This window comes from Helianthus annuus, chromosome 3, assembly GCF_002127325.2.
Source record: "Helianthus annuus cultivar XRQ/B chromosome 3, HanXRQr2.0-SUNRISE, whole genome shotgun sequence".
Lineage (NCBI taxonomy): Eukaryota > Viridiplantae > Streptophyta > Magnoliopsida > Asterales > Asteraceae > Helianthus > Helianthus annuus.
The window spans coordinates 55,184,461-55,197,660 of record NC_035435.2 but is presented as its reverse complement, the minus strand read 5'-3'; the positions used below and the strand labels follow the sequence as shown (position 1 = coordinate 55,197,660).

The 13,200-nt window shown below is 40.2% G+C and overlaps 1 protein-coding gene across 1 annotated transcript; it reads left to right on the top strand.

Annotated features, from left to right (window-relative positions):
- The first annotated feature begins 3,830 nt into the window (after window positions 1-3,830).
- Window positions 3,831-4,619, top strand: LOC110931825. Its single transcript, XM_022175198.1, has one exon. It carries the CDS (start codon window positions 3,831-3,833, stop codon window positions 4,617-4,619), a length of 789 nt encoding a protein of 262 aa, XP_022030890.1.
- The last annotated feature ends 8,581 nt before the right edge of the window (window positions 4,620-13,200 follow it).

The following is a 13,200-nucleotide window of genomic DNA, read 5'->3' as shown; positions in this document are numbered from 1 at the left end:
TCCGGTATATTAACATAAGCTACCTATTAGGTGCCGTTGATATTCCGTGATTTTTAGCATTATCCGGTTATTATATAAGGAATCCAAAGCAATCTCAGGTGAGTACATTGAACCCCTCTTTTACTGTTTTCCAAACTGTTTTGGGGTGAAGCATGTGTACCTATCTGTTATTTTCATGATTTCAAAGTATAATTGATTATACATGTTAGTATTTATCTTTTGACAAACTAAATGCCTATCTATGGTTTAAACACTGATTTCTCAAAAATTACAAAAGTAATTGTTGGAATAGTACTTATTTTGTTCACCAGACCGATTGGTAGTATGATATAGCGCTATAGGACTAGACACCCCATTCCTGTTGTCATGGAATGTCTGAAACCAATTTGTTTCTCCATCCAAATAGGGATTTCCTTTGTGGTATCCTTATAGTCTCAAAGGTGTAGTTTGATGCACCAGGTCTGAATGAATTCTTAAATCGCACCTTTAAAGTATATTTTGATATACTCCCAAAAAGTATAGTTTGATATACTCTCATGTGTGGTATTGTACAGAACCAACATATATTTTGTAATCACCCAAAGCATATTGTGATATGTTACTTACATAACTAAAACATAGTTTAATATGTTATTTATCACATCCAAAGCATATACTGATATGTTAGTTACAAAACTAAAACATGGTTTAATGAGTTATTTATAAATCCAAGGTATACTTGTAATATACTACTGAAAACTATTATTTTGAACAACTAAAGTATATTTAATATACTATCTATCAAACGATTTGGTTTTGGTTAGTGTTTAGATAACGGAACGAGTGTAATGTGATGAAAACATGGTAGATACGCCGCTGGTACTTCTTATATATAAGTGTTTTCATTGCATTACATACCGTTGCGTTATTTAGTACACTTGGGTTAACAATATTGGAACTGAAAATATATTTTAATATATTACTTATTCAACTTTCTTAAATCCAAAGTATATTTTATATATACCATAAACGTTTTATCCAAAACATTGTTTTTCAAACAACTTAACTTATATAAACTCATTTTTTTATGGTTATTCATTTAACCATACATTATTCTTTTATTTATACATATCATCTGATCTTATCGTTTTTCAAACAATTTACAAGATAAAGCAAATTACAAGGTTCATGACGGACTGTTACTAAACATTTTCTCAAACATAAGTCATGAATTCCGTTTTCACAAAACCAATGTATCTCACAGGCATTTTTATGCTGACGTACCTATTTTTACACATGTTTCAGGTGCTGTCTTGAGATGATTGTTGATGCATGCTACATTTAGGATGGACTCGTGCCTTAGCAACTTTAAAACTTGGAAGATCATAGTTGTACTTATGTGATTGTAATAGAACAACGAGTTCATTTAATCAATAAAACAATATTTAAATTTCCATGTGTTATGAAACAATGATTCTGTTACAACACTCCCCGACGTTTCCGCCACGTTTTGTATGTTCTACGTGGTCGGGGTGTGACACCCATGACCAGTGGGGTCGTTCTTTCAAACCAGCGAGACACTCTGTCTCTTTGAGCTCATCACCTTCTTTTCATCCATCATTCGGGCCACCTATTTCAGACGAGCCCCAACATTCTCATCATTCCCATGCATCACATCATTCGCATGATTAACACCATTCCCATCAATCTTACCATTCCTTGCATTCTCATTTATTTCATCACTCGGATTCTACCTACTCTCTAGCCCAGTTTAATCCTAATGACTATGTCAATGACTTCCTGGGTTTCAATCCTCTAGGACCCGAGGATCACTTCTCACAGGAGATGGAAATGGATGACGACCTGGACCCAGAAATGCAAACCAGAACATCGGGCCACCCTATCAGCATCTCAAGCGGTTCTCCATATCAAGGATCGCCGTACCAAGGGCCCGATACATTTCAAGAAAGGTGGGCCACGTATGATTGGGCCTTTACCCCTTCATATCATAACTCTCCTGCTCAACCTCCTTTGGTCGAACCTCAGCTTCAAGCAGTTTCTCCTCCACCTCTTCCTGTTGAGGAGCCGCCTCAACAGCCACCTCAGCCACCTCCCGAGCCGCCGAGGCGAAGGAGGAATGCACGAATATTCGTGCGAGGAGGACCTTGGTTCAGTTCTCCTCAGGGTTCAAGTTCTTACCCTCCAATTCCCAAGGACCCCCAAATGGGTGGACCCTCGCACGCGGTGCCGGAGAACGATCCTCCGTCGGTTTCTTATGCACCACCGCCACCGCCACTGGGGTTCGTCAACCCGATTCCGACGGTTCATCCGGGTATAATCCATCTGGATACCCATCGGATTATGGAACCCATGATCCATACCTTACAGCTGCACAGTACAATGCACTTTATCCTTCTTCTTACCCTCCAGTTTACCCAACTGGATATCCGGTGCAAGGATACCAATACCCACCTTACCAGCAACCTTCTCCTCCCCAACAGGAGCAAACTCAGGAGATCCTGTAGAGGTTAGACAGGGTTGAGCATGAAGTAAATGAAACCAAAAAGAAGCATAATAGCTTTCTCAAGGGCCTTGCAAGCCTTATAAAAGGCAAGAAGTATGAAGTTGTTTATTTTATCTTGTATTGTCTTTAACCAAGTCCCCGCGTGGACTTATTTTCTATTTCTGTAACCCCTGCGTGGGCAGTGTGTGTTGTCTCAAGTCCCGTTTAGGGCACCCTTGTACTAGTTTTATGATCTAATGAAGTTTATTTTTGATTTTTCAATATGTATTTTAATACATCATCATGTTATGTCATTTCAATTTTAAATTGATCTGCTAAAGAAGTTCTTAGAGGTATAACCTAGCCAAAATATTAAATGGCTATGTTGGTACAACCTTTTTAAGACAATAAATCCCTGTTAACATCTGAAAAACATGTTAACATTCCTGGTTGTGCGGTATGCAAAACCACACAAGCTTTCAAATGTACTTGGATCTTTTTAAGTCACTATCAAAGCCTATATGATCAATGTGAATCATGGCTAATAAACATCAATATGATGTATACGCCTAAAACATCCATTTGAGATGTATGCTTATAAGCAAAGGTGTAATAATGACAATGATATTTTTATTTTATGAACTTCTTGTCAAAAAGGCGATGAACTTTGTTCGACCCTTAAAAGATCACTGATCCAAGAGATCATTAGTATTATTCTAATCGTCCCTGTGATAGAGCTTTCTGAGCTATCTAAATGTCCTTCGAGACGAGCCTTGTGTTAATAAAAATGTCTTTTATGACATTGGCAGTTGTGATTTATAATTCCCCTGTCTAATAAATATAAAGAATTATATTCTATTGATTATTAATTATCACTTAAAATGGTCTATATGGTTTAATAATACCATGACCATCTAATCATCGTTACAGTGAATGATTTAAATGAATCATTGTTGTTTGATCTAGTACTCGAATAATGGTTGGATATGATGAGGCAAATAGCCATCTGTGAGAAGAAAACAATAATGAAGCAAGAGTAAATCTTACAAATGCTGAACTGCAGGAAATGATTGATACCGCGGTTGCTCAAGCGGTGGATAAGATATTCAAGGAGCCGAGTAATGTTCGGTCCAAAACTCATTCAAAGTCCCATTCTCATTCGCATACATAGAAGAAAGATGAGTCTCAACACTCGTCTAATCAGAGAAGTGAACCACAAAGGCAGATTGTCCTCGAGCCGACTCCCAGGTACACCAAGGGTTGTACCTATAAATACTTTGTCTCCTGTAAACCGAGGGATTTCACAGGAGAAAAGGGAGCGATAGACTGTATGAAGTGATTAGATGAAATGGAGACTGTGATAGACATCAGCGGATGTGCTAAGGAAGACATAGTGAAGTTTGTGTCTCAATCTTTCAAGGGCGATGCCCTCACTTGGTGGAAAGCATTAGTGCAAGCCACTGGAAAGGTCCCTTTGTATAACCTTTCATGGAGCAAGTTTGTTGATTTGGTGAAGGACACTTATTGTCCTCAACATGAAGTCGAGAGGATAGAGACTGGCTTCCTCACTTTGGCAATGAAGAATCTGGATTGTAGATCCTATGTGACTAGCTTCAACTCGATGTCAAGGCTTGTACCATACTTAGTCACCCCTGAACCCAAACGCATTGCGCATTTCATCGGTGGCTTGGCCCCTGAAGTGAAAGGGAATGTTAAGGCTTCTAAGCTAGCCACTTATAGATCTGATGTGGATCTATCTTTATCCCTCGCTCTTGATGTTGTAAGGAGTTGGGCAAAGAAAACTACCAATGATGGGAAGAGGAAGAGGAAGGAAGACAAGTCTCCTCAGTCAAACAAGAAGAGTAAATGGAACTTTAATTCCAAGAAGGGGCAGTCAAGTGATAAGCCCAGGTGCAAAACTTGCAATAAAAGGCACTTTGGGAAGTGCAATCAGGACCCACAAGCTAAACCATGTGGGATTTGCAAAAAGAAAGGGCATAAGTCTGTGGATTGCCGGAATATCAAGGATGCAACTTGTTATGGTTGCAATGAAAAGGGGTACATTAAGACAAATTGCCCCAAGAATGCTAAGAAACCCGAGGAGGCAAAGAAAAACAATGCGAGAGTTTTCAGATGAACGCTAGGGAAGCGGTGAACGACGAGAACGTCATAACAGGTACCTTCCTCATTAATAATAATTATGCTAGAGTCTTATTTGATTTAGGTGCTGATAAGTCTTTTGTAGAACATAAGTTTTGTAAGTCACTGAATTTGCCTATTAAGAATCTAGACATAAAATATGAGGTAGAGCTTGCCGATGGTACCTTAGAATCAGCTTCAACTCTTCTTGATGGATGCTTCATATCCATTAAGAATCATTCTATCTCGCTATCCCTCTTGCCAATGAAATTGGCTGGGTTTGATATAGTTTTGGGCATGGATTGGTTATCGCATAACCAAGCCCAAATTGCCTGTGATAAAAAGCTTTATTATCAAAACCCCATCTGGTGAATCCGTCTCTATTCAAGGTGATACACAATATGGATTGCCCAGCAATGTGTCAATTCTCAAGGTATCGCAGTGTTTGAAGAGCGGATGTGTCATCTACATGGCACAAGTCTCTGTGAATGAACCGAAGCCCAAGATCGAAGACATTCTAATTATATCCGAGTATCCTGATGTCTTTCCTGATGAATTACCTGGATTACCTCCTGAGAGGCAAGTTGAGTTCAGGATAGACATTCTGCCTGGATCTGCACCAATTGCCCGAGCTCCTTATCGTTTAGCGCCGACTGAAATAAAAGAGCCCAGGACTCAATTGGACAACTTATTGGAAAAAGGTTTCATACAACCTAGCTCTTCGCCTTGGGGAGCTCCAATGTTGTTTGTGAAAAAGAAGGATGGATCAATGCGTTTATGCATTGATTATCGTGCATTAAACAAGGTAACGATCAAGAATCGTTATCCTTTGCCCAGGATCGACGACTTATTCGATCAACTTCAAGGGGCAAGCTTTTTCTCAAAGATTGATTTGAGATCTGGGTATCATCAACTCAAAGTCAGAACTGAAGATGTGCCTAAGACAGCGTTTAGAACGAGGTATGGACATTTTGAGTTTTTAGTGATGCCTTTCGGGCTTACTAATGCACCAGCAGCATTCATGGACCTCATGAATAGAGTCTGCAAACCATACTTGGATAAGTTTGTCATTGTCTTTATAGACGACATACTTATCTACTCTCATAATCAAGTGGATCATGAGAAGCACCTTCGATGTATCTTAGGATTGCTTCAACATGAGAAGTTGTATGCTAAATTCTCCAAATGCGAGTTCTGGCTTCGTGAAGTCCAATTCCTTAGACATGTTGTTAGTGAGTGTGGCATCCAAGTTGATCCCGCCAAGATAGAAGCCATTATGAATTGGGAAGCACCGAAGACGCTAAAGAAATTCGCAGCTTTTTGGGATTAGCTGGTTACTATAGAAGATTCATTGAAAACTTCTCGAGGATAGCTGCACCATTGACTTCTTTGACCCGTAAGAATGTAAAATTTGATTGGGGTCCAAAGCAACAAGAATCCTTTGAGATTCTTAAGCAGAAATTGAGCAATGCTCCGGTGTCGACATTACCTGAAGGAATTGAAGAATTTGTTGTTTAGTGTGATGCTTCACACACCGGTATGGGTTGTGTACTTATGCAAAAGGGCAAGGTGATTGCTTATGCATCATGACAACTAAAGGTGCATGAAAAGAATTACACCACCCATGATTTGGAGTTGGGTGCCGTTGTATTCACACTAAAGTTGTGGAGACATTATTTGTATGGAACAAAATATGTGATCTATTTAGATCACAAAAGTCTCCAACACTTATTCAATCAAAAAGAGCTCAATATGAGACAACGCCGTTGGATGGAGACTTTAAATGATTACGATTGTGAAATTCGTTACCATCCTAGCAAAGCGAATGTAGTCGCTGATGCTCTAAGCCGAAAGGAAAGAGTTAAACCTATCAGAATTAATGCCAAGAGTATTGAACTGAAGAATAGCTTGAAGGAAAGGCTATTTGCTGCACAGAAGGATGCTGTTTTGAAAGCTAACCTTCCAGATGAAAAGTTAGGTGTAACTGCGGAACAGTTAACACCTGACAAGAATGGAATTCTCAGACCGAATGGAAGAATTTGGGTTCCTATTCATGGAGGACTTCGAGATGTAATCCTCCAGGAAGCTCACAACTCCAAATACTCAGTTCACCCTAGGGGTGACAAAATGTATCAGGATTTGAAAGCAAATTATTGGTGGATAGGTTTAAAGAAATCTATTCCCACACATGTAGCTAAGTGCCTGACTTGTGCTCAGATTAAAGCTGAACATCAAAAGCCATCAGGTCTGCTTCAACAGCCAGAACTTCCCATATGGAAGTGGGAGATAGTAACCATGGATTTTATAACCAAGTTACCTAAAACAAGGCATGGAAATGATACCATTTGGGTCATGGTTGATAGACTGACTAAGTCAGCACATTTCTTACCCATCAAGGAGACTCATAGCTTCGACAAGTTAGTCTAGTTGTACGTGGATAAGATTGTATCTCTCCATGGAGTGCCGATGTCTATTATCTCTGATAGAGATACTAGATACACCTCACACTTTTGGAAAAGTTTCCAACAATCATTAGGCACTCGTTTGAATTTTAGTACTGCTTATCATCCGCAAACTGATGGGCAAAGTGAGCGTGCAATTCAAACTTTGGAAGACATACTTCGTGCATGTGTTATTGATTTGGGAGGTAGTTGGGATGACCACCTACCCTTAATCGAGTTTTCCTATAATAATAGCTACCATACTAGGATTCAGGCTGCGCCTTTTGAGGCATTGTATGGTAGGAAGTGTAGAACGCCTGTTTGTTGGGCAGAAGTAGGAGAAGCTCAGTTATCAGGACCTAATATAGTCCTTGAAACGATGGACAAGATTGTCCAGATTCGTGATCGCCTGAAAGCTGCCAGGGATAGGCAGAAAAGTTATGCTGATAAGAGGCGGAAACCTCTAAAGTTTGAGGTTGGCGACAAAGTCTTACTAAAAGTATCACCCTGGAAAGGTGTGATTCGTTTTGGTAAGAAGGGCAAGCTAAGCCCTAGATATATCGGACCATTTGAGATTATCGAATGTGTCGGTAGGTAGCTAATAAGCTAAACTTGCCTGAGGAGCTCAGCGGAATTCATAATGTGTTCCACATCTGTAATCTCAAGAAGTGTCTAGCTGATGAATCATTAACTATGTCTCATAAAGACGTACAGATTGATGAAAGCTTGAAGTTCGTTGAAAAACCTTTGTCGATTGAGGATCGACAGGTTAAGAAGCTTTGAAGGAAGCATATACCGGTAGTGAAGGTTAAATGGGATGCCCGTAGAGGTCCCGAATACACGTGGGAGGTTGAGTCCACCATGAAACAGAAGTACCCTCATTTATTTCAGTAAATCTCGAGGTCGAGATTTCTTTTAAGGGGGTGAGGATGTAACACCTTGATGTATGTAAAATGCAACATATAACTAATATTGGAAAAGGTGTGTTTTTGTCTTCCTTTTCAATTCACAGGGTCAAATGAGCTTAAACGAACAAAAGGAACAAATATACAGCTAAAACCAACATAAATACAAAGAAAAGGAAGAAACGTGGCATGCCCGACCCCTCTACAACATCTCCCAAAGCAAAAAACAAGAAGAAAGCTGAGCATGGGGCTGTGCCCAGCGGACACGAGGCCGTGTCCAGGCTTCTGCAGAAAAGACAGAGCTATAGAAGCTTCTATTCCCGACACGGGGCCGTGGTCAATGCTAAGATTCGTAGAATCTTGATAGTACAGATACGCTTCTACACATGGGGCCGTGCCCAGTGGACACGGGGGCGTGTGGAGCTAATAAAGACAAATTGTAATTAATGAAGAAAGATAAAAAGGGTGGACACGGAGCCGTGTCCAGGCTTCTGTGCAGGCTATAAATAGGGGTGCTTGGTTCACTTCAAAGGCATCCCTTGGCAAACCACCTCTCTCACTCTTCACCCACACTCCACCACCACCACAACACCATCATCCACCACCATCATTCATCATCCATCATAGAGTGTGTGTAGTAGTCTCGGGATCCAAGATTGATCGTAAGAGTTCTTGACAATCAAAGGCGATGTTTGCCTAAGTCTCTTACATCACTTGGTGAAGACAAGCATTTAGTGTAATACTTTTTATTTTTAATCTTTTCGCACTTTTTATTTGGTTATGTATTAATGACATTAAAAACTAGTTTCTTATGTTGAAGGTGAATCTTCCTTATCATTTGTCCGTGGTGTCTTGGCATTATTTTACTGTCAATTCTCAAGGTATCGCAGTGTTTGAAGAGCGGATGTGTCATCTACATGGCACAAGTGTCTGTGAATGAACCGAAGCCCAAGATCGAAGACATTCCAATTATATCCGAGTATCCTGATGTCTTTCCTGATGAATTACCTGGATTACCTCCTGAGAGGCAAGTTGAGTTCAGGATAGACATTCTGCCTGGATCTGCACCAATTGCCCGAGCTCCTTATCGTTTAGCGCCTACTGAAATGAAAGAGCCCAGGACTCAATTGGACAACTTATTGGAAAAAGGTTTCATACAACCTAGCTCTTCGCCTTGGGGAGCTCCAATGTTGTTTGTGAAAAAGAAGGATGGATCAATGCGTTTATGCATTGACTATCGTGCATTAAACAAGGTAACGATCAAGAATCGTTATCCTTTGCCCAGGATCGACGACTTATTCGATCAACTTCAAGGGGCAAGCTTTTTCTCAAAGATTGATTTGAGATCTGGGTATCATCAACTCAAAGTCAGAACTGAAGATGTGCCTAAGACAGCGTTTAGAACGAGGTATGGACATTTTGAGTTTTTAGTGATGCCTTTCGGGCTCACTAATGCACCAGCAGCATTCATGGACCTCATGAATGGAGTCTGCAAACCATACTTGGATAAGTTTGTCATTGTCTTTATAGACGACATACTTATCTACTCTCATAATCAAGTGGATCATGAGAAGCACCTTCGATGTATCTTAGGATTGCTTCAACATGAGAAGTTGTATGCTAAATTCTCCAAATGCGAGTTCTGGCTTCGTGAAGTCCAATTCCTTAGACATGTTGTTAGTGAGTGTGGCATCCAAGTTGATCCCGCCAAGATAGAAGCCATTATGAATTGGGAAGCACCGAAGACGCTAACAGAAATTCGCAGCTTTTTGGGATTAGCTGGTTACTATAGAAGATTCATTGAAAACTTCTCGAGGATAGCTGCACCATTGACTTCTTTGACCCGTAAGAATGTAAAATTTGATTGGGGTCCAAAGCAACAAGAATCCTTTGAGATTCTTAAGCAGAAATTGAGCAATGCTCCGGTGTCGACATTACCTGAAGGAATTGAAGAATTTGTTGTTTAGTGTGATGCTTCACACACCGGTATGGGTTGTGTACTTATGCAAAAGGGCAAGGTGATTGCTTATGCATCATGACAACTAAAGGTGCATGAAAAGAATTACACCACCCATGATTTGGAGTTGGGTGCCGTTGTATTCGCACTAAAGTTGTGGAGACATTATTTGTATGGAACAAAATATGTGATCTATTTAAATCACAAAAGTCTCCAACACTTATTCAATCAAAAAGAGCTCAATATGAGACAACGCCGTTGGATGGAGACTTTAAATGATTACGATTGTGAAATTCGTTACCATCCTAGCAAAGCGAATGTAGTCGCTGATGCTCTAAGCCGAAAGGAAAGAGTTAAACCTATCAGAATTAATGCCAAGAGTATTGAACTGAAGAATAGCTTGAAGGAAAGGCTATTTGCTGCACAGAAGGATGCTGTTTTGAAAGCTAACCTTCCAGATGAAAAGTTAGGTTTAACTGCGGAACAGTTAACACCTGACAAGAATGGAATTCTCAGACCGAATAGAAGAATTTGGGTTCCTATTCATGGAGGACTTCGAGATGTAATCCTCTAGGAAGCTCACAACTCCAAATACTCAGTTCACCCTGGGGGTGACAAAATGTATCAGGATTTGAAAGCAAATTATTGGTGGATAGGTTTAAAGAAATCTATTCCCACACATGTAGCTAAGTGCCTGACTTGTGCTCAGATTAAAGCTGAACATCAAAAGCCATCAGGTCTGCTTCAACAGCCAGAACTTCCCATATGGAAGTGGGAGATAGTAACCATGGATTTTATAACCAAGTTACCTAAAACAAGGCATGGAAATGATACCATTTGGGTCATGGTTGATAGACTGACTAAGTCAGCACATTTCTTACCCATCAAGGAGACTCATAGCTTCGACAAGTTAGCCTAGTTGTACGTGGATAAGATTGTATCTCTCCATGGAGTGCCGATGTCTATTATCTCTGATAGAGATACTAGATACACCTCACACTTTTGGAAAAGTTTCCAACAATCATTAGGCACTCGTTTGAATTTTAGTACTTCTTATCATCCGCAAACTGATGGGCAAAGTGAGCGTACAATTCAAACTTTGGAAGACATACTTCGTGCATGTGTTATTGATTTGGGAGGTAGTTGGGATGACCACCTACCCTTAATCAAGTTTTCCTATAATAATAGCTACCATACTAGGATTCAGGCTGCGCCTTTTGAGGCATTGTATGGTAGGAAGTGTAGAACGCCTGTTTATTGGGCAGAAGTAGGAGAAGCTCAGTTATCAGGACCTGATATAGTCCTTGAAACGATGGACAAGATTGTCCAGATTCGTGATCGCCTGAAAGCTGCCAGGGATAGGCAGAAAAGTTATGCTGATAAGAGGCGGAAACCTCTAAAGTTTGAGGTTGGCGACAAAGTCTTACTAAAAGTATCACCCTGGAAAGGTGTGATTCGTTTTGGTAAGAAGGGCAAGCTAAGCCCTAGATATATCGGACCATTTGAGATTATCGAATGTGTCGGTAGGTAGCTAATAAGCTAAACTTGCCTGAGGAGCTCAGCGGAATTCATAATGTGTTCCACATCTGTAATCTCAAGAAGTGTCTAGCTGATGAATCATTAACTATGTCTCATAAAGACGTACAGATTGATGAAAGCTTGAAGTTCGTTGAAAAACCTTTGTCGATTGAGGATCGACAGGTTAAGAAGCTTTGAAGGAAGCATATACCGGTAGTGAAGGTTAAATGGGATGCCCGTAGAGGTCCCGAATACACGTGGGAGGTTGAGTCCACCATGAAACAGAAGTACCCTCATTTATTTCAGTAAATCTCGAGGTCGAGATTTCTTTTAAGGGGGTGAGGATGTAACACCTTGATGTGTGTAAAATGCAACATATAAAATGCAACATATAACTAATATTGGAAAAGGTGTGTTTTTGTCTTCCTTTTCAATTCACAGGGTCAAATGAGCTTAAACGAACAAAAGGAACAAATATACAGCTAAAACCAACATAAATACAAAGAAAAGGAAGAAACGTGGCATGCCCGACCCCTCTACAACATCTCCCAAAGCAAAAAACAAGAAGAAAGCTGAGCATGGGTGTCACACCCCCAAAATACCACATGCGGGAACCCCGCGGGATGTGTGACGTACCAGGATTCGAGCCACCAATCACATTGAACCACGCATAGTATTTAAACAAAACATGTCATTAATTACCAATAGTAAATGTCAATCATAAGATTATTTCAAAGAGTTGTGTAGCGGAAGCATATAGTAAATCGTTTAACAACTGTTTCATAATAAATGTTCACAAGCAATGTATCAACTATATATTAATCCAAGAACCTCGATCCATGACCACTCCAGCACTCCCAGATAGCAAGTCCATGTCACGAATTCTAACGACCTGCAAGCATGCAGACAAGTGTGTCAGACGACGCTGGTGAGTTCAAAGTTTTGTTAACGTGTTTAGTTACCAGATGTATGTTTAAGTCAGTTCAACGTTTTGTTTTGATGTTGTTATTACTCGATTACCGTATGTGGCGACTAGATGTGAATGCCCAACCCCAATGCCTCCATTTAGGCATTGGTCATGAGGTCAAGGTATCAAACAACCTTGAATAGATGTAAGGGGTCTTATATGTACACGATGAGAATGCCCAACCCCAATGCCTCTAACTAGGCATTGGTCATGAAGTCCAGGTAATTAGTTCACGCCCGTCCTTTCGGCCCGGTGTGAGGGTGCCAAACCTAATAGCGCTATCAACTAAATACCTCGTTGCTTGTTCAGCAACACGGTACATGTATGGGGTCTTACATGATTTATACTGTGTTCAATAACCAACATCCCAGATAACAGTTTACCCAGTATTCCCTTCAGAAATGTTTACCAGATGTCCCAAACCACCGGGACGCATGCTTAGAAAAGTGCAGTGAACTCACCTTGGATTTGCTCGGTATGTTACGTTACATTACCCGTTTCCAGTTGGTCAACCAAACCCTACCGTGGTTATCAAAATCAGTCAGTTTCGTATACACATAAAATGCGTGTTCATCACATTCAGTACATAGATTACAAATAAACAGAACACGTATTATTACTCAAGTCGTAGCAAGTATTTGGGTCCTATATCCAATCACAACACCAGTTCATATAGCAACATAATGCAGGTCAAGTGATTCGATTCCCTTTCAAGCAAACATGCAACTTTTAACTAAAATTTATGCAACACAGTTATTATCCGTATCATCATGTATTGTATCTTTACACAA